Source organism: Ptychodera flava, chromosome 1, assembly GCF_041260155.1.
Source record: "Ptychodera flava strain L36383 chromosome 1, AS_Pfla_20210202, whole genome shotgun sequence".
Taxonomy (NCBI): Eukaryota; Metazoa; Hemichordata; class Enteropneusta; family Ptychoderidae; genus Ptychodera; species Ptychodera flava.
In genome coordinates this window covers 28,927,847-28,955,226 of record NC_091928.1, presented here as the reverse complement: position 1 = coordinate 28,955,226, position 27,380 = coordinate 28,927,847, and the positions used below count along the sequence as shown (strand labels likewise).

Sequence of the window (27,380 nt, the reverse complement as noted above, 5' to 3'; positions counted from 1 at the left end):
TGTAGAATCATCATTCAAAAGATATCGTCTCTGATTTACGATTTTGTTTTGTGATAAAAGTTGCCGAATAAATTGTGGTATCAAGAGTTATTGTTAACATTATCGATGGTTCGGTAAAACTTAAATCCTTATGGCTATGTTAGTATCTGCGTTGCGAATGAGTGTTCTAAAAACAACCCAACACTACGTCTACTCCACCGAGCTGACTTTGTTATTTAAATTTTGTCAACAGGAAAAAGGTGAGCTGAAAAAACCATCTTTGACGCTTCGTGTTTCGTAAAACAACAGATTATAGGTTAATTGTCCACCGTGGCACCACAGAAGGCGATTCTTGACAAATTTAAAGGTAAGAATGAATTTGCCAACTTCGTAAACTCCATAGCAACTGGTCTTGACTATCATCTTCAGATTAAGCAAGGAAAAAACTACATCAGTTTTGTCGCTACTGAGGATAATATGTAACAGATAGTAACGTCGACCCTAATTTTGCAGCTTTAAGTCAGTTGATGAAATCTAAATGTTGACATTTTGAGCTATCTTGACGGTTTATGATAATGATATGCAGACTAGTTAGTGGTATTGCGGTGTCATTGTAGTCTTTGACAGGTTTGCATGGATGTTGCTCTTAATATATCGATTCGAGTCAGTAGTTTGCCATATAATGAATAGCACAATAGACAGAACGGGTCTTACATACACACAAATAAAACATACAAAACCGACAAAGAAAACCCAAAATACAAAAAGCAAAATTAAAATAGTAAACAGACTTTAGCTGCAACTGTTTTCAACAAATTATCCAGATCTAGAAAACAAAAATAAAATAGGGCATTTTTATAACTACACTAAAATAGCGTATTATGTGTACCCAAAATGCTGTAATAGTGGTTTTATTGCTCAGATAAATACAGCGTCTAGATCCAAGAAAACAAGTAGAAGTTCCATGTCTACTGTTAGACTACCTATTATCTTCCCGCTGCTGTGTAATCAAAGTATTTTGGACATTTTCTGAGATTTCTTATCTACATTTCCACATCTATATGTTTGATCAAACTTTTGTTGGTGGCACTGTTTACAAATTGTGCTGGGAAATCGATAGTACACACATCAGATATGTCGAAATTGCTTGTCTAATCAACACCACAAAAATGCAAAGGGGACTGCAACTAGACGACAAAGGTGACCCAATCTGTTCCTTTAGTTTTTGGATTATTCTATTTTCCAGAATTTAGAAATACCTAAAAGAATTCAAATGTATGACAATACTTTCACTTCTGATCGTGCATCCTTTGGCCAATATATCGCACTGGACTCTAACGCATTCCAATGCTTTTGAGCTACTGATTAACATTTTCAGTACAATTGGTAAGTTGGAATTGAGCGTAATAACAATTGAAAGCACGTCGTACCATAGACCCTCGAGAAAAAAAGGACATGCAACTGCGGTAAGGATTGCAGGGACTTTGGATTAGCAGGGTACGATCCTTCATGGAATAATTAAGATGTGTTAACGGGTCGGGGACGGAATGGTGTTTGACGCGATCGACTGCAAAACGTCGGTTCACATAGGCTCTGCATGCTGGTGTACGGCAATAATATTTTCGGATTATAAGTTATTTGGATTACCCGCCAGTCCAATTTACAAAGAAAAGTGTCACAAATATCTTGAGAAGAATTCGTCAAAATGGGTTTAAAATATTTTTGTACATATTAGTAGCGAGATTCGATGCAAATAGAAAGTCTTCAGGGAGTCAGTATGTTGCTGTAAAGTGACAAAGTTTCGAATACAAATCCGAAACACATATCACTGCAGTTTCAGACTTAACAGCAGTTGACGTCACAGAGTTGTTTTCATTCCGCAATCATGCGTGTATCTCCAAATTTTCCCTCGTTTGTGCAGTTCTTTAACCGTCGGAATATTTTCTGTGCTCGGAGTGCTCCCTAAGTGGGTAAAGTATGTATTTAACTACTAAAATGTTGTTGTTTGAAAACAGTGAACGGCCAAATTTGCAAGGACAGCTTTTAGCTTTGTGTAAACGCTTGTCTATCTTACAGCTTCTGACTCCACCAACTGTTGTTGAGTCCCGAGGGTCTATGGTCGTTCAAGTGTCATTTAATTGGGTGTGTTTCAACCTCATCAGCGGCAGTCCATTGACACCCAGATTACACGTATCCTCATTTATTTTCTCAACGCATCTTGGTTCTACTGTTATACCTGCATGTAAATTACCATAACAAGACACTCGCCAATTTGATTCATGTGATTCTTGACCCGGCCTCACCTTTGTAACAGAGCCAAGTTACTGGGCTTTAGACTTGTAGAATCATCATTCAAAAGATATCGTCTCTGATTTACGATTTTGTTTTGTGATAAAAGTTGCCGAATAAATTGTGGTATCAAGAGTTATTGTTAACATTATCGATGGTTCGGTAAAACTTAAATCCTAATGGCTATGTAAGTATCTGCGTTGCAAATGAGTGTTCTAAAAACAACCCAACACTACGTCTACTCCACGAGCAGACTTTTGTTATTTAAATTTTGTCAGCAGGAAAAGGTGAGCGAAAAACAGTCTTTGACGCTTCGTGTTTCGTAAAACAACAGATTATTGGTTAATTGTCCACCTTGGCACCACAGAAGGCGATTCTTGTCAACGGTAAGAATGAATTTGCCCACTTCATAAACCCATAGCAACTGGTCTTGACTATCGTCTTCAGATTAAGCAAGGAAAAACTACATTAGTTTTTTCCGTACGTGAGGACAATATGTAACTGATAGTAACGTCTACCCTAATTTTTGCAGCTTTAAGTCAGTTGATGGTTTTGTCTTTTTAATCTGAATGTTGACATTTTGAGCTATCTTGACGGTTTATTATAATGATATGCAGACTAGTTAGTGGTATTGCGGTTTCATTGTAGTCTTTTACAGGTTTGCAAGGAGCTTTGCTCGTAAATATATCGAATAGAGTCAATAGTTTGCCATATAATGAGGAGCATTGAGTCTTTGACATACGGGGCGCGGAAGCTGCCATCAATTCAATATGAGAAACAAGGGAAAAAGGGAAAAAGTGTTAGGGGGAAAACTGCAGTTGGTGGACTTATAGTCGCATGACTGGTATGTAGACCAATTTCTGAGCACAATGCATAGAGGTATTTCTTGCTAAATCTAAATTTAGATGTATCATTTTTTTCGTCGCAGTCAAATTTACCTGAAAATTCGAAAGAAAACCGTGACAAACAGCATGATCAAAGTATTTTTGGACATTTTCTGCGATTTCTTATCTAAATTTGCACATCGATATCTTTGATCAAACTTTGTTGGTGGCACCATTTACAAATTGTGGTGGGCTATCAATAGTATACTCTTCAGATATGTCAAAATTGCTTGTCCAATCAACACCACAAAACTGCAAAGGATACTGCAACTAGACGACAAAGGTGACACTATCTGTTTCCTTTAATTTTTAGGTTATTCTGTTTTTCCGGAATTTAGAAATACCTAAAAGCATTCAAAAGTATGACAATACTTCAAAAACAGTGTTTAGATCCAAGAAAACAAGTAGAAGTTCCATGTCTACTGATAGACTACTAATTATCTTCCCGCTGCTATGTAATCAAAGTATTTGTGGACATTTTCTGCGTTTTCCTATCTAAATTTGCACATCGATATGTTTGATATGTTCCATCAAATACAGCTAGTTTCAATCGGGTTCGAACCCACAACATATACGGCATCAGTCGCCTAGCGGAGAGGCCACAGAGAGAACCGCTCGGCTAAATCTCCACTCCCAAAAAAGAGTGGTTCAATATTCGGCTAAGTTGTTACATTTTTCTGACTGAGGACCCCTTCACACGTTGTAGAGTTCGTGAAGCACTCACGCACACATGCTCACCATCACACATCGCACATACAAACTTTATCGAGGCGAAGAAACGAATTCATCGCTTTAACTTTGTTGTTGGCACCGTTTACAAATTGTGCTGGGAAATCAATAGTGCGCTCATCAGATATGTCAAAATTGCTTGTCCAATCATAGACCCTCAACATCACATAACTGCAAACGATAATGCAAGTAGACTTGTATCGCAGATCACCATGGGTTACTAGTCTTACGAACAGTACATATTATCTTACTCATCAAAAAAGTACTTTATGGTATGGTATTGCTTCCGTTTACGCTCAAATCACAAAGCTGATTTCATTCACGCGATTCTTAACCCAGACTGACATTTGAATTAGTTCTAAATAACTGCCCTCTGAGAATTTGTAGAGTTGTGACTCCATCCAACCCCCGAAAATGAGTGTTTTGTCGTTTAAATTGTTGAAAAAATGTTGCAAGTAGGCATGTGTTGGACAAAGCTTAGAATGATGGGTCCAGTTTGTATTCTTTTTTGATAAATTACCTGGTCTGAAAAATTTTCTGCAACCCCTCCCTCTGAATGACATTAAAGAAATCAGCAAAAAAGTGGTCTAGGATATCGGCAACCACCCCCCAATGATGTCCCTCAAATGGGGTAGCAACCTAAGAAATATCAAGATTTGGATTACAGATCAGTAGAGCCGGCTCTACCACTTCAATGATTTCCCTTGCACCTATTGTCTGGAGTTGATATAGCATGATGGCCCAGGGCGACGCAGAGACAGTGCCATGCAGTGCCTAAGAGAGATCTCTTATGAACCAGTGGAGGAGTTTCACTCGATTGAAAAAGGAAGCCACCATGGGTCCTCAGCCCAACGCAATCTTGTAAGGGTGTCTCAACCTGAAGACTAGCTTGCATTGTTCCTGCCCCTTTAGCTGGCCGAGCAATCGCTTCACTTCTTTTTTGTCAAGCTCCATCCCATATTCTGCCATGATGCTCTCATTGTCTGTCTTGCTTTGAGTTAGTAAAGCACCAACATCCCAATATTCTTTCTTAACCCCTTGCTGGTGCTGATGTACTAATGCATCAGGACCAACACACTGAGGAGGTTGTGCCGGGTGCTGAACCCCAAGTTGACTAGGTCATCGTTCCAATTTTTCACATCTTTTGATGTGGTGCAGTCATCTAAAACAATCAGCATCTGCGTTCGTGCACTATGCTTTGTGGACCGTCTTTAGCCACTCATTTACGCCTGTGCAGGAGACTGGGAGGATGATGACATCTTTGTCTGTGAAAAGGAACCTCTTGTCATAGGCTTTTTTGTTAGGGTAAGTGGAGCACAAGAAAATTATTTACTCAAATTTCTGACAATAAGGCCCAGTCAACAGGCTTATTAGGTTCTCTGACTTGCCACAACGGGTGGGCCCTGTTATGATCATATTGAAGGGCGGCTCTATCTACAAACTGCCATCAATCTCTCTTCGTCCAATGTGAGCAGCACATGCCTATACTTAGAAGAGGATGCTGCTGAGATGGTTTTGTTCCAATGAAAGTACGTCGGCCAGCATGTACACTTATGCCAGCAGCCTGTCATTGCAATCTGCTGTGGCTATGTTTTATCGGTGGATTTCCAGCTGCACCCCGTCCTTCATGTTCATCACTCACAGGCCGTTGCCATGGAACATTTCATGCTTGAATCTTCTCAAGTCCACGAACAGGTAGAACTTGTTCTTCAAGAAACCGAGCTCACAAAGAACTAGGTCCTGGTCTGCGACGCCCTCTGTGAATTGAATTGTATCGGTGAGCCTCTGTCCATAAATGCCGGGGGAGCATTCGCTGGGCATAGACTTTGTTGCCAATCCCTTTGATCATCACACTAATGCTTTAAAGGTCAGGATTCATGAACAGCTCACTATCTAGCCAGACTTGCACCTGTGCCTTTGTGAATGGAATCACACGCCCTTACCGAGTTTATCATAAGAAGCATCAGCACAAGCTATAGAGGTGGACTCCTCAGAGCAGTGGCACTGCTGGTGACGTGGGTCCTTATCATTTACTTTGGGTACAAATACTGCCACACAAAAATATTTGTGTTGACAATGAAACTATGGTCGAAAAGTCCAGGACGTGTGTTAGGAAGCAGGCTACCCTGTGGCCTCCCCTCTGGAAGGGGAAGAGGAGGGCCTTTAACCCTAGAGGTCATCAAGAAAATGAAGCCTGAGCTCATCAGCAAACACTACGTCATCTATGAGACAGGATTCAATGCCCGTGTGAGCAAGGACATCATCAAGAACCTCGTTTCTTTGGCTTGTAAGGGCCTGGGCTTCTTACTACTAATCAACAGCACAGAGGGGCTTTCAAAGGATCTGAAGGCCGATTTCCTTGTCAGGAGGTAGATGAATAAGTGGGGAGGGGGGCTTTGCTTACACTCTCAGGCCCATTCTCAATATTGTCAGCACAGGGCTGATCACGGCCAAACACGTTGACATAAAAACAGGGGCCAAAAGAATCCGGGTGCTAACATAGACGGAGATGCATGCAGTGGAGGCATCAATCCCCCCACAGTGCAGACCGCGAAAACGCTAGCATTGGAGCCTGCGGATACAGCAAAGATGAAGAAGATTACACTTCCAAAAAGAAAGAGAAGAACCCTGGTCGAGTGGAACCAGGGAAGAAGTTGGCTGTGATCAGCTTGCAGAAAAAGCAAGAGACAGCAGAGAAAGTGACCCACAAGGTTGGTGTGGCCCCCAGAGTGGTCCTCAGGCATCAGAGGCCCACACTCTCAGATTCGGTACAACAATTGTAATGTTCTTCTAGGGGTGGCCGGGGTCACTTTCACAGCTCTAGGTTTGTACTACTCAAAACGTAAGCACACATTTCCTCCAGTCAACCCGCCTGCTGTGGCACAGGCCGCAGAAAAATACTGAAGACAGACATTGGCAACCCTGGCAAATCCACCTTGAACACAGTCCTCGAACTTGAAGGGGCTTTAGCAGTGGCGGTTGCAATGAAAGATATTCTTGAGCAGGAAAACATTATTCCAAAAGATCCCACTCTTTGAGCGCAAATCATGCCAGTGGTGGTTGGGATCATAACAGTTGTCAGGGCGATTCTCAACATGACTGCCTTCACCAATGTGCTTGCATAGAAACTGTCTGGCGAGGGGAAGCTTTAAAAGCAGAGAGAGAAAGGTACAACGTGGCGTTGGAGAAATTCAATCGACACAAAGAGGCATACATATAGCAGATGCAGCAGATCCAAAACTCGAAGCTAAGACTAGACAAAGAGCCAAAACTCGAGGCTAAGACTAGAGAGTGAGCTGTCTTTGACAGATGAGGACTTGCAGCTCTTTTTGCAAGAGATGGAGGTGTGGCCTCTCTTTATATGGCCGATGATTCTAAGTTTAGAGAGTACTACATGCCAAACACTGGATAGAAAAAAATGGGAATTGATCTATGTTGTGGCAGGCTTTGTTTGCAACCCTGTGGTGTTTCTCCTTTGATTGGGGCAAGTTACCTGCTGCTGGACTTGATGTCGACTTGCTGTTTGACTCGCTGTATTTCTCTTTGTCTCTCAAGCACAAGACACTTGCAGTCAGTTGTGTGTGAGACAGCAGCTGCTTGTTGTTTTTGAAGACATTTGGAAAGGCTGTCTTCAGGCCACTTGCTTCTGGACTTGCCAAATTCCTTTATGTTTCTCAAGAGCAAGACACTTGCAGATGGTTGTGTGGGACATTTGGCCATCTTTTTATTGTGGGTGGCGGGTTAGTTGGTGCTTGACAGCAAGTCAAACTGCTTGAATATCTCACATTTAAGTTTCCCAATTGCCGACAGTAAGCAGACAGAAAAGTTGTCTAACATCTACAACAGCTCCCTCGGCTAACGGAAAGGGTTCGCAGTCATCAGGAAACTGGCTTCAGCCGCCAAGGTCCCATGCTGATAATTAAATAATAACACATGCACAACACATGATACTGAGGGCAATATCATGATTTGTTGCCTGCCCAAGGGATGGTGCCCATGACAGTAATATTGATAATGCCCGATCCGAAGACGAGAGCGTTATCAATCGTGATATTGCCCTCACATACTGCATTGTCAAAAATACAAATTATTAGGCATTTGAAATGTTGGCAGAATTTTCTAATGAATGAATGAATTAATCTATTTGTTTTAATGTATCAAATGTTGCGATATTTAAATATGTATATCATTTATTTAAACAATTATGGTAAGTTTCTCCATTGAAAAACCGTTGCTTTTCGCAACAATAACATTTAATACGATAGATAAATATCAGTCTCAGCTCAGTAAAACAGGAAATATTAAATTTGCTATATAGTTTGAAGGGTTGGAACGATTTAAAAATCAAGCACTGTGTAAAAATTTTCATTACTAAATCATCCCGGTTCATACGTTGCTTTCAATTGCAATTCAAGGTTCTACTGCTTTTGTCCTAAAAAAATATTGAAATGTCCACCTGTTATCGTCGCGTTGGAAAATAGCGGTGCAGCTGCTGATCTTGGCATGTCGATGTTCATGCGCGGAGATTGTGGATCTTTCCTGCTTTCCACGCAGTTTTCTTGGGATGAAGCCTGAGACATCAGGGGTGACAACGGTACACGAGTTGAAGTTGGAAGGTGCCTGGAGGGTAGAGTTGAATGATTTGCTAGAAGTGTAGTAGCTAGTGCTGCAGCTCGGGCGTTGGTAAGAGATTGCTGTTGCCAGGATTGCAGTCGCGAGCATCTCGGCCATTTGCTGCTTTTGTCGGAGTGAGGTATCTTTCATGTAGCTACTTATACTACCTTCATTACGATGGTGGCTAACACTCGTATGTCGACTGTTAAACCCGGCTTCGCCGAGGAGAGTGATGGATGTCGCTCAAAACCTGTGATTTGTGTAGCACTGACTCAGATTTGCAGCTGTTGAAATGGTTATCGACATCATCGTAGACAGGGTATTCTTGCCTATCGATTTGTTTTCAGACCAAACACGGTTATCGACATTAAATTTATCACGCGAACGTTGGAAAAGCGCGTCACATTTCGGGTTTATCTTGGTCCATAGAGTTCGGAAGCACGTACTGGAAAGTGAAGTGGGTTGGCTGCATTGACGTACATGATACCACCTGATACAACATTATCGTCCGATTGATGGTTCTTAGTGTACTTCACTTTCAACTTGAATCATGTATTTGCGACCGAGATCGTCCGCTTTTACTTGAACATTTTCGGCGCGGAGGTCCTGTTGACCCTTTCTCCCACGGTGGCTAAAAAAGCATGATATTAAGGTAGAACGCACCTCGGGGACAGATGAATTCGGGCCTTCAAATTTTTTCAATTTTCTTCTGACTACCACTTGTGGGGGTTCATTTTGAAGCTCTTGGCGAAAGAAAAGTTTTCACCGTCTTAGTTTTTTGAAAATCGAAAATTTTATTTTTTCCCATAGAGTTTACACAGGGATGGCGGCCATTTTGAATTTCAAATATCGAGAAATCGCAAGATATTTGTCTCTCTAGTACCAAAGTTTGCACGGTGACCCCTGATTTTATTCTTGCTTTGGTAAGAGAGTGGTTCAAAGTTTCACTGAGGAAAATATGAGCAAAAGTTTAAGTCTTTCACTTTCGAGGTGCATATTACCTTAAACTATACTTTGTGGAGCAGTACGGAGGCATCAACATCGGAGCGTGAGAAATAAATGGAGAGTTTCTTGAGATCGCCAAGAAGTATCGCCGGCTTATGCACGAACGTTTCCCTTTCCCTGGCTCTTCAGCTGCTTAGATACGGCAGCGAACATCTTCTGACTAGTAGTAAAATCATTACCATTAACCAGATCAAAGTTGTGGCGCAGTGGTGATTGGCAGCAGAAACGCTGGTTACCATAGCAAAGCGACTGCACTGATATTTGGTGTACATCTCTCCCTTCTGCATAGTACTTTGGCGAAGAAAGTTGTCAAAGCAGAGTCAAGCGTCGCTGCTGTGAAACGCTCCAACTCCCAGGTCACCATACTCAAACTTGCTGGTTTAATAATGTCTGTAAAAAGAGACAGCGTTGTTCGCTACAGCTCTCATGAACTGACTGCCCATTTGAATTAAAAGGTCATCTAACTGGGCCGGCGATAACTCTGCATGTCGTTTTGAAACCATATCTATACAACTTCCTTGCATTATGCAACCCTCAGTGAACGACAATTTGTTGTGCGCAGAAAAGCAAGTTACCATCGCAACAAGCAAGAGTCACTCCAAAGTATATAATATCACTTTTTCCTGCAATAAGTGACTCAGTCTTAGCCAATCACGACTATGGTATATTAGGTGAGGTGTAAAAATACACTTTATCGATCCCAGTCAGTACACCAGACTTTGTGCCCTGAGTGATAAAAATGATGGCCTGCACCTTCTTCCTCTCAGCACGGACTGGGTTAAATTTGTCTCCGACAGACCAGTTTCCTTGGTTTACCCCTTGCAGGAACTTGATTTTCAGAATGAACTTATCCTCCGGAAAAGCAGTAAGTAGCTGTGCTGCCCTTTAATCTGTCATGCTAGTATTCAGTTCCATCATGGCATTGACATAATGTCCATCTTTCATCTCCATGCAGTCCTAGTCCCCCTTTTCCACCCACCAGGTAGAGAAGACCGTGGTGGTACCATCGACCTCAAACTCAGCTTTTGCGCTGTCAAAGGCCAACACCCACTCGTCGTCGGCCGGGGAGCCCCACTAGATGGGGGATCAGGCTATCTAAATGGCCGGTCGTCAACCCTCTCGTAGACTGCGATCACCTCACTGGGTGATGGATATGCTCTGGCAGAAGTGGCCGAGGGAGGTGTCTTTCAAAGTCTATCGGGATAGGTTCGTCAAGTAACACACCAAAGTATATAATCTCTGAAGATCTCCTCGAGGTCATTCATAAGGTCATTTGATACCGACACGATGTCGGGTGGGTACCTAGTGAATATATTGCTACCAGTAGAATATCTCTCAATGAAAATTTCCATTAAGATGGTGCTGTGGGTCGGTTGGGTGATTCTCCAATAACGGAATATGGTGCTGGGAGGGGGAGGGGGCAGGGAGATCAGTTGGGTGATTCTCCATTATCGGTTTTCCATTCGCCCTCATTGCTGCTCCTGATATCAGAAATACATGAACTAAAAATAGCATATTCTCAAAACTGTTAGCATATGAATCTAAGTACAACCAACTTACCAGAGAAATTTCTTTAAATTCAATTGTATTCTGTGGTTTATTAAAGGCCTAATTGAAGCAATTCATCAAATATGCAAATCAGCTAAATATTAAAATGTCATACTCATGAAACGTGTAAGTTGTTTTGATAGACTTAGCACGATCAATGAATTGCAGATAGCAGTGGTTTGGTCAAATTCAGTGCGTTGATTATTTATAGATGGTCAAATTGTGCAAAAATGGACGGAACCTAAACCATACATACCAGTTCCGGACTTCGTCCAGCAGGGACTAAACAGGGAGACGCCTTACTGTGAATGAGTCCGACAATTGTCATACCATAACAGAGAGTCATGCTGCCACAAGTTGGTGCCCGATTTACGATTTCCACATAAGGAATTGAGTAAGTGTTGGTCCCAGTAAGCTTTACAAACAAAAGACCAACGATTCAGTCATAAACGAGATCCTTGTTACTGGTGCATGCTGCGGCCACGGGGTATCCGTATCTGTTCGAATCTTTCAGCGTCTTCCCGTTGAAAATCATTAAAAGTTGTTGAAAACATGTTGTGGTATAAAAAGCCGTTATTGTTAACATAAACACCTTAGATATTATGCCTATGAAAGTCTCTGCATTGCAAATGAGTGTTCTAAAAATAACTCAACCCTGTCGCCCATCCACCCAGCAGACTTCATCGGTATTTAAATTTTGCCACCATTAAAAGATAAGATTAAAAATTATCTTTGTTTTGTTTCATAAAATACATAAATTTATGTGGCATATTCTCCATCTACTGATTACAGTTGGTAAAATGGTTTTTGACCTTGTCAATAGTCGCTAGGCTAAGGCAGAAAACTATGTTGTTCATGATAAGTGACATACAGTTTTGTACGTCGCGCTAACTTTTCTTGGCATGTTGAAGTAACGTTACTTTTTTGTTCGAATCTATATTGCTTCTTTTTTATGCTATTTCTTTCCATTTTATTGTCGCCGGGTGCCGCCAACTAAGCTGTTCGTGCAAAAAGGTGTTCGTGCGCAGTTTTTCAGCGGGTGGGCAAATTTCAAAACTAATCAGTGGGCGGGGAAAAATCTATATTTACTGTGGACGGGGAAGAAATTTCATTATTTTCAGTGGGCGGGGAGAAAATACCAGAAAATATATTGAGGGAGGGGAAAGCCATGGTGGATGATAGAACTTGAGGGGAGATTAAGCGCCTAACTTATGGAGGAGCAATGTGCCAAAGTGTACTGCTAGCTGCTGGCACGGGAAATTTGTCACAAAGCCGAAACAAACACTCGGTCAAGGATTTAAATAACTGTTAGTTCACCAGCTATTTTGAGTGACACAAGTACAACAATAACCACAGCCATCGACACCACGATAAGATAACCGGCATTAAACGAGCAGTTTTGTCGGCTTTGCTTGACCTAAAGTTTGCATTTCTTTCAACAGTGAAATCTGTGCATAAGGCGTGCCTTTAGATACAATCATGGTTGGATGCACAACTGTATCGGTGGCGCTCTTCATAGTACTTCTGAACATCAATGCAGCCGTGAGTTGTCCTTCAGTGTGCAGCTGTCGGTCGAATGACTACGTCGATTGTGGGCGAATATCCTTGACAGTGATACCCACAGGTATTCCAGCTGAAACAGTCACCCTTGACCTTGGTCATAATAGCATAACGTCACTTCAAAAACAAGCGCTTAGTTCCCTGACACTGCTGAAGGACTTGTACCTCAGATATAACGCCATTTCGGTCATATCGTACAGGGCATTCCATGGACTGACCAGTCTAGAGGCGTTACACCTTCGCTACAATAACATAACGACACTGCCATCTGACGTCTTCAATGCTTTGTCTAGTTTAAAGTATCTGACTTTGGACAACAACAAGATATCAACTTTACCATCAGGAATCTTCGCTGGCTTAACTTCGCTATCGAGTTTACGATTACAAAACAATGAACTCACAACAGTAGCCAAATTTGCCAACTTACCACAGCTTACTGAATTGGACCTTGGGAATAACTGCATCACTGCATTGCAAGATGGAGTGTTTGAAAGATTACCGAAGCTACGAGATCTTAACCTGGAAAATGCTTGCATCGAATATATATTTCCTTCCGCATTCCGGGGACTGACTAATCTCAGATATTTGTATCTTCGCAACAACATTAATCTGACAACGCTACCTATAACGATGTTTGACGAAGTTGGAAACTTGACAAATCTGCAACTTCAACGGAATGCTATAATGTCACTCTTACCAAATCAGTTCAGTCGCTTGTCTCGCTTAACACGACTTCACCTCTATAACAATAACATCACAGCATTGTCATTAGGGGCCTTCGGTGGTTTGTCTAGTTTACTAAGTCTGTATTTGGACAATAACAGGATATCAACATTACCACCAGGAATCTTCTCTGGCTTGATATCGTTAAGACATCTTGGTCTCAATGATAATAACATCACAACATTGTCATCTGACGCGTTCAGTGGTTTGCCTGGCTTAAAGTATCTGTATTTGTACAACAACAAGATATCAACATTACCATCAGGAATCTTCTCTGGTTTAACTTCTTTAAAGAGTTTAGAATTACAAAACAATGAAATCACAACAGTTTCCAAATTCGCTAACTTACCACAGCTTACTAAATTGCACCTTGGGAATAACTGCATTACTGCATTGCAAGATGGGGTGTTTGAAGAATTAATGAGGCTAAGTCTTCTTTACCTGGAAAGCACTTGCATCGAAAATATATCCCCTTCCGCATTCCGGGGATTGACTAATCTCAGATCTTTGTATCTTAGCAACAAAAGTAATCTGACAACGCTTCCTATCACGATGTTTGATGAAGTTGGAAACTTGACAACTCTGCAACTTGAATCGAATGCTATAACGTCACTCTTACCAAATCAGTTCAGTCGCTTGTCTCGCTTAACACGACTTCACCTCGATAACAATAACATCACAGTATTGTCATTAGGGGCCTTCAATGGTTTGTCTAGTTTACTAAGTCTGTATTTGGAAAATAACAGGATATCAACATTACCATCAGGAATCTTCTCTGGCTTAAATTCGTTGAGACGGCTATCTATCAATAACAATGAAATCGCGACACTGTCATCTAACGTCTTTCATGGTCTGTCCCACTTAAAGTATCTGGATTTGTGGGACAACAAAATACCGACATTACAATCAGGAATCTTTTCTGGCTTAAATTCACTTACATCTCTTGATCTCTTAAACAATGACATCACAACATTGTCATCTGACGCCTTCAATGGTTTGTCTAGTTTACAGTATCTGTATTTGTACAACAACAAGATATCGACATTACCATCAGGAATTTTCTCTGGTTTAACATCGTTATCGAGTTTACGATTACAAAATAATGAACTCACAACAGTTGAAAAATTTGCCAACTTACCACAGCTTACTAGATTGGACCTTGGGAATAACTGCATTACTGCATTGCAAGATGGGGTGTTTGAAGGATTAATGAAGCTAAGCATTCTTGACCTGGAAAGCACTTGCATCGAATATATATCCCCTTCCGCATTCCGGGGATTGACTAATCTCAGATATTTGTATCTTAGCAACAACATTAATCTGACAACGCTACCTATCACAACGTTTGATGAAGTTGGAAACTTGACAACTCTGCAACTTGAATCGAATGCTATAACGTCACTCTTACCAAATCAGTTCAGTCGCTTGTCTCGCTTAACACTACTTTACCTAAAAAACAATAACATCACAGCATTGTCATTGGGCGCCTTCAATGGTTTGTCTAGTTTACAGTATCTGTATTTGAACAACAAGATATCAACATTTGGAGAACAACAAGATATCAACATTACCACCAGGAATTTTCTCTGACTTAGATTCGTTAAGACGTCTGTACATCTCTAACAATAACATCATGACACTATCATCTGACACCTTTGATAGTTTGTCCAGTTTACAGTATCTATATTTGCACAACAACAAGATTTCAACATTACCATCGGGAATCTTCTTTGGCTTAAATTCGTTAACGGATTTACGATTACAGAGCAATGAAATCGCAACAGTTGCCAAGCTTGCCAACTTACCACAGCTCACTTACTTGAATATGAATTATAACTGCATTACTGTATTGCAAGGTGGGATGTTCGAAAGAGTAACGAAGCTACGAACTCTTTACCTGCAAAATAGCTGTATCGCAAATATATCTCCTACCGCATTTCGAGGTTTGACAAATCTCAGATTTTTGTATCTTAGCAACAACAAACTGTCAGCATTACCAATTTCAGTCTTCGATGATATGAAAACGTCGCACAGCAATCTTTATCTGCATGACAATCCATGGGCATGTGATTGTCGCCTCCGTGGACTGCGACAGTGGGTCGAGGATAACAGAGAGACTATCAACATCAACCTTTACGGGTTGACGTGTCAAACACCACAGGCCTATACCGGACTTGATTTCATGGATATTTCACAACGGAATATGACATGCACTTGTCCTGAATTCCCCGAACACATAAGATTGGTTGACGCTGAAGAAGGCAGTACCGTAGAATTGACCTGTAATGCAACAGATATGCCTGAACCAAATCTTTCTTGGATAACACCCAATGGAGACATTATAAACAAAGGTAGCAACAGCAATAATACAACAGTTGAATTCGGCGATCTGGAGCTGACAAACCAAGGTACAATTGTTATAGTGAGGTCTGAGATGAAACATTCTGGATTTTATGTATGCATAGCTGAAAACTTACAAGGCAATGCGACTTGCATCACACATTTGCGTATCGTTCAGAAAATGACATCTTCCAACCCATACAGTACAACGGCTGTCGATCACGACTCCACAATACTGATTTCGAACGCAAAGACGATTCCAGGACACAAAAGCAATGTAGGCATAGTAACTGGAGCATTCTTTGGCGGACTTGTTTTAGTTGTTGGTGTGATAATGATAATTTTGATGATAGCTGTCAGGAAACGCAAGGGTGAAGAAGTTAAATGTCAAAAACAAAAATCAAACATTGCGTTCGAAAGTCGACACGATAGGGAAAAAGGTAATGATAGCATTGTTGATTCGAATATCACTGTCATAAAAAATGAGGGCGCTGATGATGCAACAAATCGACAGGAAATACCTGCTAGATATGTAAAGCCTCCAGAAGTATCTGATCAATTTTCACAAACAATTCTATGAAATGCAAATTGAAACGGATGATTCAACATACACCTCCCTGTCACCTGATACTGGGGCCCCTGAACATGTGTATGAAACCTTTACAAGAAATTAGAACAGGCAAGACGTCATAGTCACAGTACATCACCAGTAGAATAAATATAGACTTTAAATTTAGGTCTTATCACAATCAAATAACCGATGGTGAGTACCAACACGAAATCGAACATATTGTGGCAGAGCGACAAATAATACCACAGGGGCTCATAAGTGCCTATTTAAGTCAATATTACAGCGTTTTTCTTTCTTTTCAATGTTACAAATAAAGCTGAAGAGCACAACATTTGTGTAGCTGTCTTTTGTGTAGCTTGTATTGGCATGTATAGTGCGCCCTCAATGGGGAATGTGATCATATGTAAATACGACCTTTAGTTCCGTGACCTCTAGCCAATTCCTCTGGCCATGCCTTCTGGCCACCTGTACAGACGTCGCTGTGTTTACTGTACTATAGTAAGCATAGCGAGGGCAGGGCAGGAAGTAGGCATGGCATGGCTAGAGCCGGGCCTAGAGGTCACGGAACTAAAGGTCACATTTACGAGGACGCACTATACATGCCAATACACGCTACAGAAAAGACAGCTACACAAGTGTTGTGCTCTTCAGCTGGATTATTTGTAACATTGAAAAAGAAAGAAAAACGCTGTAATATAGGCACTTATGAGGCCCTGTGATAATACTCGATTGAAAATATGCTAATGTACGAAGCTTGTGTTAATTGGACAATAGTTGCCGACCTTTGATGGTATGCAAATGACGAGAATATGTAAATGATGTCGAATTGTCCTTCTGCAGCTACTGGATTCCTTAGAATCATGCTGATTTGTAACACTGTACAGTATGGGCACTTTCTTCTCCAGGTTTTCTCACTCTAAATAATTTGATTAATTTTGAATATATGGGTGAATATTTGAATATTTTGGGCTATCACAGCTGTACAATTCTATCTCGTTTTACTAAAGGTGGGTTGTTATCTAGTGTTCTGTACGTTAGCAGCTTGCCTTGAGTCAATTATTTCAGTTGTCGCAGAGTTAACCTTGTAATATTTTTAACAAAACGAATAATGTAGTACATTTAGGTTTGAACGAAGTACGTTCGATAATGGTTGATGACTTAACGATAGCTGTCTTTCGAAGTATCTTGTGATGCAACTTAAGTACGTTTAAAAATGTATTCTCATTTAACGTGAATTGTTGGCTGTAATATTACTGATAGATTTTGAAATGAGTAATTTCGATAATAATGTGTTTAAGACTTAAAGATTTCCATTGTCAAGTTCAAGTGAGTTGCACTCAAATTTCAGTTTAATTAGTTTTTTTAAACTGAGCCAGCTCTCGAATTTCTCATCGCGTATTACTAAAATATTGAATTGAGTGGAACGATGGTATGTTATTATTACTACTACTATCATCATACTTTTCAGATATTAATATTTTTAACAGCTTTCAACACAAATACAGATCGTTACAGAGTTAAGCCAATTGTAGTAGATCGAGAACTGAAGGATACAATTAGGTTATTACCTTATACCACATTTTCATTTACTTTCGTGCATTTGTAATTGTTATCGCCATTCGTATATGATATGAACATAACTGATTTAATTTATTTTATTGTAACGGTTTGACCCGGCTGTAATAAATCGAATCCAATTGAAGAATTGGCAATATTTTACTGTTCCAATAATTGTACGCAATTCGCATATTTAGTATTGATAAAAATACATGTCACAGTACCGAGAGATTCCATTGATGTTACAATACTTTTATTTCTTTTGTACAGCATTGATTTTTAATTAATTTGAACATACTTTGAGGGAATTTTGTTCTCCATCTCTCTCTCTCTTATGATATATATATATATATATATATATATATATATATATATATATATATATATATATATATATTACATATAAAATATATGTAATATATTGCATATAAAATATATATATATATATTGCATATAAAATATTTAAATTATATATATATATATATATAATATATATATATATATTATATATATACCTAATATACACACGTACTTACATATATACACGTACTTGCGTACGTACGTACAAACATCAAACATGTATACATACACACACATACATACATACATACACATACATACATACATACATACATACATACATACATACATACATACATACATACATACATACATACATACATACATACATACATACATACATACATACATACATACATACATACATACATACGTACGCACATAACATACATACATACATACATACATACAACATACATACATACATGAAATACATACACATTTTCATTTACTTTTTACAGTATTTGTAATTGTTATCGCCATTCTTCTATGATATAAATATAACAGATTTTACTGATTTTATTATAACGGTTTGACCTATTTACGAAGTGTAATAACAATGATTCGAATTGACGCATCGGTAATATGTTACTGTTCCATTATTGTTCCTACCAGTAGTTCGCATATTTTAGTATTCATATAAATACATGTTACATACCGAGAGGTTCAATTGATGTTACAAGTTTTTTTATTTCTATTATACAGTAATTACATTAAACGAATTCCAAACTGTCTGCAGGAACATTGTCACGATTGTAATAGTTTTGTAAAAGTCTTACACGAGATATGTACAATTTTGTTGAACCCATGACGAATATCCACTAGGTGGGTGGGAAAACGTGGAGGGTCTTCTTTTGTTAACTCAAGTATCATTACCGGTGTTTCTTTCATTGACTCAAGTGTCATTGCCAATATGTTAATTAAGGTAAAGCAATTCAATGTATTTTGGTGATGGCTTAGTTAAGACTTTTGCATATATTTTGACATTTTACATCCACTTTATTGTATTTTACATATAGTAATAGCCTTTTAGTATTATATCATTCTAATCTTATTGTATTTTATATTAAATGTAAGCTTTTTAAGTATTTTGTTATTTTCTTTTATTTTGAGAAAGAGTGTTACAACTGAAAAAATGAAGCGTTTATTTGAAAATCGGGGCAATTTGTTTAGAAAAGGGGATAGTTACGATTGTAATATTTTTGTAAAAGTCTTACATGATATATTTATAATTTTGTTAAATCCACGACGAACATCCACTAGGTGGGTGGGAAAACGTGGAGGGTCTTCTTTTGTTAACTCAAGTATCATTACCGGTGTTTCTTTCATTGACTCAAGTGTCATTGCCAATGTTTTAATTATCTTTGGAATGAAACAATAGCTCATACATATATAATCAATTCTGGCTCCACAAATCTTGACCCTGTAACGTTATTAACTATTATTTTCAGAAGTCGGCATTTATCACAAGAACATTATAAATTTTAAAAAGCATCGGTTGGTATGCCGATCGAGTCAGCAGAATAATTATGAATATCTTTGAACTTTCTCCCATCAAGTATTTGGATTTTTATTTCTTATCCATTTAAGTACTTTTCATACTTTTTAGCAAATGTACGATTACTTCCTGTCAAGTATTTTACATGTTCACGTTACAACCTGAAAGATTGTCTATGTAATGTGAAGTTTTTGAGATGTAAGAACATGACTTTTGGTCGGTCAAGCTGACAGCGTATCAATAAACATCATCCACTTCAACTTACGACGTCTCTGCGTAGTAACATCCTGTATTACCTCTCACCGAGCCAATTCCCCGACTGAGGTTGTCGACAGTAAGAAGAAGCGGGCAACACTTTTTTTTTTATTTGTATATTTTTTTTTATCTTTTTGGGGGTTTTAAAGGTATAATTTGCATTTTTATTATCCCAGAATTTTTACAGATTTTGATTTTTTTTAGATTTTGAAGGGTTTCAGAGGTCTGATTTTAAAGGGGATTCAATGTACTTTGGTGATGGCATAGTTAAGACTTTTGCATTTATTTTGACATTTTACATCCACTTTTATTTTACATTTAGTATTGGCCTTTCAGTACTTTATTATTCTAATTTTAGTGTATTTTATATTTAGTATAACTTTTTCTTTTATTTTGAGAAAGAGTGTTACAACTGAAAAAAATGAGCGTTTATTTGAAAAATCGGGGGGACCGATTGTAATATTTTGTAAAAGTCTTACACGAGACAGTGTATAATTTTGTTAAATCTATGACGAACATCAACTAGGTGGGTGAGAAAACGTGGAGGGTCTACCTTTTGTTAACTCAAGTATCATTACCGGTGTTTCTTTTATTGACTCAAGTATCATTGCCAATGTTTTAATTATCTTTGGAATGAAACAATAGCTCATACATATATAATCAATTCTGGCTCCACAAATCTTGACCCTGTAACGTTATTGACTATTATTTTCAGAAATCGGCATTTATCACAAGAACATTATAAATTTTAAAAAGCATCGGTTGGTATGCCGAGTCAGGAGAATAATTATGAATATCTTTGAACTTTCTCGCAATCAAGTATTTGGAATTCATTTCTTATCCAATCAAGTAATTTGCATACTTTTTAGCCAATGTACGATTACTTCCTGTCAAGTATTTTACATGTTCAGGGTACGCCCTGAAAAATTGTCTATTTAATGTGAAGTTTTGATGTGTAAGAGCATGACTTTTGGTTGGTCCCACCCGACGGCATATCAATAAACGTCATCCACTCCAATCTTACGACGTCTCTGCTTGGTAACATATTCTGTTATACCTCTCACCAAGCTAATTAACGGACTGAGGTTGTCGACGGACTGAGGTTGTCGACCGTAAAGCGGGAAATTTGTTCTCTATGTGTCGTGTTCTCTCTCTGCCCCCCTCTCTCTCTCTCTCTCTCCACACACAACACACACACACACACACACCACACACACACACACACACACAACTGCTTTTAGCATCAATCGACCACTGTAATTTTCCACGAGGACATCTATTACACACACTCACAATATATATATATATATATATATATATATATATATATATATATATATATATATATATATATATATATATATATATCATACATATACATACATACATACATACGTAAAAATTACTTCAAGTACAAAGTAATAATATCTGTTACTTACGTTTAATGCATCCTGCAATCCTCAGACAGAAGTGAAGTGATTCTTAGCTCGACACTCCCATTTATATGATATGGACGTACTATTCTATTTGTAGGTGGTGTCAATTTAATAACATTTGTATTGGTGGCGACATTTTGAAACCAACTCAGAGCGTCTGTTCACAGCGTATATTTGTCAGCATTGATAATGTGTAGCTTTTTTGATATACAAAGATTACATCGCTCGATGCTTTGTCAATAATTGACCACCAAATGTCAAAGACTTGGTTCTTTTTTTTTAAGGACCAGACGAACTTGGAGAGCTCCTTGCAGTGCCGATACCTTGCGTTGCGGAACGATTGCATGTGATTAGCGAAGCGCGTCTTGAAGGTGTTATCAGTGAGTCCGATGTAGACCTTCTCCGTGTTGTCCCCTGTTGATACCTTAGCCTTGTAAATCACACCTTTACTGTTCAAGGAGCATAGAGACTTGTCCCACGATTGAATTCAGCTGCTCGATCTTTCCGCTGGTCACAAGTGATTACCCTCTTATTACATGATTTGATTATGCTAGCCATATTCTTCACACAGCTGAAAGTCACTTTAATAGTGTTTCTGTTAAAGATCTTGTGAAGTTTAGACCCCTTTGGAAAGTGTTTGTCAACAATTTGAAGGAATTCCATGTCGATATTAGTTTCAACGTTCCTGCTGAATTGGGGGGGGGGGGGGTTGAACCACTTGATGTTACGTTTCCTGTTATTGCTCTTCCTCGCTGATTGCTTGATATATTCAATTTGATCTGTTTACGTCCAAATCATGTAAATTAGAGTGTCGAGCTGAGAATCTATTCACTTCCGTGTCAGGATTGCATGATGCATGAAACTTAAGTAACATAGATATTACTTTGTAGTAATTTGTTTTATATTTATAACGCTCTGCTTTAGCATCGAGTACTGTAATTTCCCACGAGGACGTACATATATCTATCTATCTATCTATCTATCTATCTATCTATCTATCTATCTATATATATAATATATATATATATATATACATATATATACATACGTACATACATACATACATACATACATACATACATACATACATACATACATACATACATAGGACACACATATACATACATACATACATACATACATACATACATACATACATACATACATACATACATACTACATACATACATACATAGACACACACATACATACATACATACGTACGAACATACATACATACATACATACATACATACATACATACATGCATGCATGCATGCATGCATGCATGCATGCATACATACATCATACATACATACATACATACATACATACATACATACATACATACATACATACATACATACACACACACATACATACATACACACATACATACATACATACATACATACATAGACACACACATATATACATACATACGTACGAACATACATGCATACATACATACATACATACATACATACATACATACATACATACATACATACATACATACATACATACACACACACATACATACACACATACATACATACATACATCATACATACATACATACATACATACATACATACAACACACACATACATACATACATACATACATACATACATACATACATACATACATACAACATACATACATACATACATACATACACATGCATACATACATATATACATAATTACATACATGCCTACCTACCTACCTACCTTCCTACCTACCTGCCTATCGACACCACGTTTTTTGTCAGCTTGTGATGTGCTCGGCTGCTCTCCTTTATCTGTTGATTTGTCACCCACAGGATCCCCGACTCAGAATTTGATGTATTTCTTCCCTTGGGCACGATTTGGTCCTAGTTACGGGGTTTACATCCAAGAAAATCTGCGCCTATCCCAGGGCGCCGATCAATAGATTTTGCATTGTGGTCGAGATCGATCATTACTGCAGCGTTCACGTGCTTAGACAATAAAAAGCTTGAATTTGCCATCATTACGACATTGATACAGTGCAGTGTTTCAAGTTCTGCTGTCAAATTACTCAACCGGGGTCAAAATATCAACATAAAATTCCACTAGTATCCAAGGAGACTGAACCACAACTACGTCGTTGGCTGTTCTTTTCGATGTATACACTCCATGTCGTGTAATGCAATGTAATGTAATGTAATGTAATGTAATGTAATGTAATGTAATGTAATGTAATGTAATGTAATGTAAATGTGTAATGTAAATGTGTAATGTAATTTAATGTAATGTAATGTAATGTAATGTAATGTAATGTAAATGTGTAATGTAAATGTGTAATGTAATGTAATGTAATGTAATGTAATGTATTGTAAATGTGTGATGTAATGCACGTAATGAAAGAACGTAATGTAATGTAATGTATGTAATGTAAATGTATAATGTAATTTGATGTAATGCAATGCAAGTAAGTAATGTAATGTAATGTAATGTAATGTAATGTAATGTAATGTAATGTAATGTAAATGTGTAATGTAATGTAATGTAATGTAATGTAATGTAATGCAATGAAATGTAATGTAATGTAATGTAATGTAATGTAATGTAATGTAATGTAAGTAAATGTAATGTAATGTAATGTAATGTAATGTAATGTAATGTAATGTAATGCAATGTAATGTAATGTAATGTAATTGTAATGTAATGTAATGTAATGTAATGTAATGTAATGTAATGTAATGTAATGTAATGTAATGTAATGTAATGTCACAGCCCCTCTAAGGATAGAGGTAATGTAATGTAATGTATGTAAGTAATGTAATGTAATGTAATGTAATGAATGTAATGTAATGTAATGTAATGTAATGTAATGTCACAGCCCCTCTAGAGGGATAGAGGTAATGTAATGTAATGTAATGTAATGTAATGTAATGTAATGTAATGTAATGTAATGCAATGTAATGTAATGTAATGTAATGAAATGTAATGTAATGTAATGTAATGTAATGTAATGTAAATGTGTAATGTAATGTGTAATGTAATGTAATGTAATGTAATGTAATGCAATGCAATGCAATGTAATGCAATGTAATACAATGTAATGGAATGTAAATAAATGTGTAATGTAATTAATGTAATGTAATGTAATGTAATGTAATGTAATGTAAATGTGTAATACAATGTAATGGAATGTAAATAAATGTGTAATGTAATATAATGTAATGTAATGTAATGTAATGTAATGTAATGTAATGTAATGTAATGTAATGTAATGTAATGTAATGTAATGTAATGTAATGTAATGTAATGTAATGTAATGTGATGTAATGTAATGTAATGTAATTTCATGTAATGTAATGTAATGTAATGTATCTTTGTTCAATGCAAGGCCTCGGCCCATCGCACATTTGTGACACAGAACATACAAAAATGATATCGTCCGTGATAATACACATTTATAAATAGCTATGTACACTCGGAAAATCCAGACTTACACCATGGAGATGTTAGCTCCTTGTAAAAGGTGGCAACTCTTCGCGTCTTTTAACTTCGTTTATCAAATACAAAGACAACTGAGAAATTACATGTTCATCTTGTGATGAAAGAAGTTTTACAAAAGTTATTTCACTTGGATTTACTCTAAATGATATGGGAATGTAAGTAACCCTGATATCCTCGTAAAACGGACAAATCAATGCAAAAGAAATCCATTCTCTATAAGCTGAACATTTCTGTCAGTTTTACAGTACATACATACTCTTTCATGACGTGGAACTTTAGATGAGGCAATAATTTAACATTTAAATTATGTGTGGAGCGACGAAAAATCAGCTAAAACTTTCTTTTTGCTGTAACTTAAATAGTTTAGTAAGTGGATAGAGGGACTGTGCTTGTAGCTGCAAGGGAGCTGTCGGTCCTCCATATTTGATATGTCAAAGGTCATGCTGAGGAGTCTGCTAAGTATGCCATGGCTTGTCGTGTGGGGCGCCCTTTTTAAAAAGCGGCCACCCGCGTGAAATCTTTGATTGGCTGTTAAAAACAGGTGGCCGAATACCTTTAATCACGATACGTGTACATGATTACAATATCTAAAAAGGTCGGTTGTCTACAAAGACGTGGTCCACCACAGTCAAACACACTGGGCTTCTCACTGAAGTCAGTACGTGGCTAGTCGAATGAGGGAAATGCGTATAAATAGGTTCTCCCCAAACGGTGTCTGGCGTTCACCCTTGCTGCTTTGGCCAAGAAACATAGGCAGAGTGGCAACACTTGCATGCCTTTTGTTCCATGGTCGTCTCGGTAGACTATTGGCTTTTCATATTAAATGAGCTTCAAAGGTGTTAAACTTTTTGGAGGCTTTGTTTGTGCTTGATAATTACACGAGATTATGCGAAAAATACGACGAGATGGCATCGTACTGCCAGTCGCGTAGCAACCATAGTTACTTTCTGAGCTCTCAGGCCAGAAACACTGCTTCACGCCAATCAAAACATAACACACCAGCAGTTTTATAAACATGTCCTTCCTTGACACACGTGTAAAAGAGGGTATGACTGACCGTAAACCATTGAGTAAAACCAGACAGTATCGATAAAAGACTTTCAAATTTGGTTCAAACACACTCATTATATATTCATAAAAATATGAGAGGAATTTTTAAAACGGTTAAAACTCATTTTCCTGATGCTCAAAACACTCCCGTTTTCGCCAGCACGTCAATTCTGCTCAGAACACACATGACAACAACAACACAAACTTTGCCGAACATACTTTCGCTTAACAATGGCGAAAATCCGAAAATTACCGAAGGATTCATGGTCGGCACTCTTCGGAAAAGAGAGGCGAGAGCAACCTGAGGCGAGGCGATCATGGATGGGTTACGTAACGCTTCACGCCTTAAACAATACACGTTGCCACTCTATGCTTTGGCGCATTAGGCAATCAAACGCATCATATAATAGACGCAACACAATGACAAAATTTGGCGTAAGATTGTCACAGGACAAATACGTTACACGGCGAAGGAGAAGAAGAGAAATCGTTACAAAACCAGTGCTAAGGGAGCCGTCATTATTTACGGCCTGGGGGGGTCGGAGGAATTGCTTTCGAAACTCCAAAATTTCGAGTAACCCCCCCTGCCAACCATGACGTGTTTGAGTAACCCCCCTCTCTGCTACAGAAAATTTGAGTGACCCCCCCTCCCCCAAAAAATTGGGAAAGTTAAATATCTATACAGTAAAATGGATTGCTGCTGCGACAGGCCCTGTACAGACCCTGATAAAACCCTGTGGTATTGGTCTCTGTCGGAAGGAGGTTCCAATTGCTGTGGCAGGGGCTGATGTACAGGTCTGTATCCAGTGCTCTGGTGACATGCAGTTATTCTGTAGGATTTCTTTTCAAGAGAGGGGAAGATGTGGTGCGAAAGCACCACAAGAGACCGCATAAGCGGTCGCGGGGGGAGGTCAGGAGGGGGTGTCCCCCCTCCTGCCATTGGAGCTTTTGAAAAATAGAGATTAAAATGGTGTTATTTGGTGGCACTTGGGGAGTATTTTTTTCGTATAAAAAACTCAAAGGAAAATAAATCTGAGACAGTATTCCAAAACTTATATTTCAGTTCACTGATCAGCTGATGTCAACTATATTTTTTGAAACCGAAAAAAATAGCGACAGACATACATTTATTCACATTTATTATTATTATTATTTTCCTGCAATAAAGATGGGTTTGTTGTCAAGGCATTCAACTGGTTTTAAACTTTATAGCATCAGAATAAGCTTGCTTTACACATTTTCCCCTATCGGTAACCTATACAATGTAGAATATAGAAAGCAGACGTTTCTCATTAATGATCAGGCAAGTATATCAATCTTTAATCAGGAAATACTGAAAAATGTACTCAGTACTAGCCTCTAACATAAGGCTTGCCACGTCGAATAGCTGATCATTCTCGTCTGAAGATCACAATAACGTGAAACACATAGTGTAATGAGATTTTAGTTTCTACTTGAAACCACCTGTATTATGATTATATATATATATAT

At 38.3% G+C, this 27,380-nt stretch overlaps 1 protein-coding gene across 9 annotated transcripts in view; it reads left to right on the top strand.

Annotated features, from left to right (window-relative positions):
- Positions 1-27,380, top strand: part of LOC139134562 (insulin-like growth factor-binding protein complex acid labile subunit) — a 57,051-nt gene that overhangs the window by 5,215 nt on the left and 24,456 nt on the right. For 5 of the 9 annotated variants that reach the window (XM_070701465.1, XM_070701456.1, XM_070701481.1 and 2 more), the window contains 2 exons: positions 233-346; positions 12,491-16,054. In XM_070701465.1, coding sequence (XP_070557566.1) covers positions 12,528-14,921 — 2,394 coding nt within the window. In that variant the 5' untranslated portion in view covers positions 233-346; positions 12,491-12,527 and the 3' untranslated portion in view covers positions 14,922-16,054. Of the gene's footprint in view, positions 1-232; positions 347-2,546; positions 2,692-12,490; positions 16,055-27,380 lie in introns of those variants that run through there. The other 4 variants (XR_011552818.1, XR_011552817.1, XR_011552820.1 and 1 more) reach the window with 4 other exon arrangements.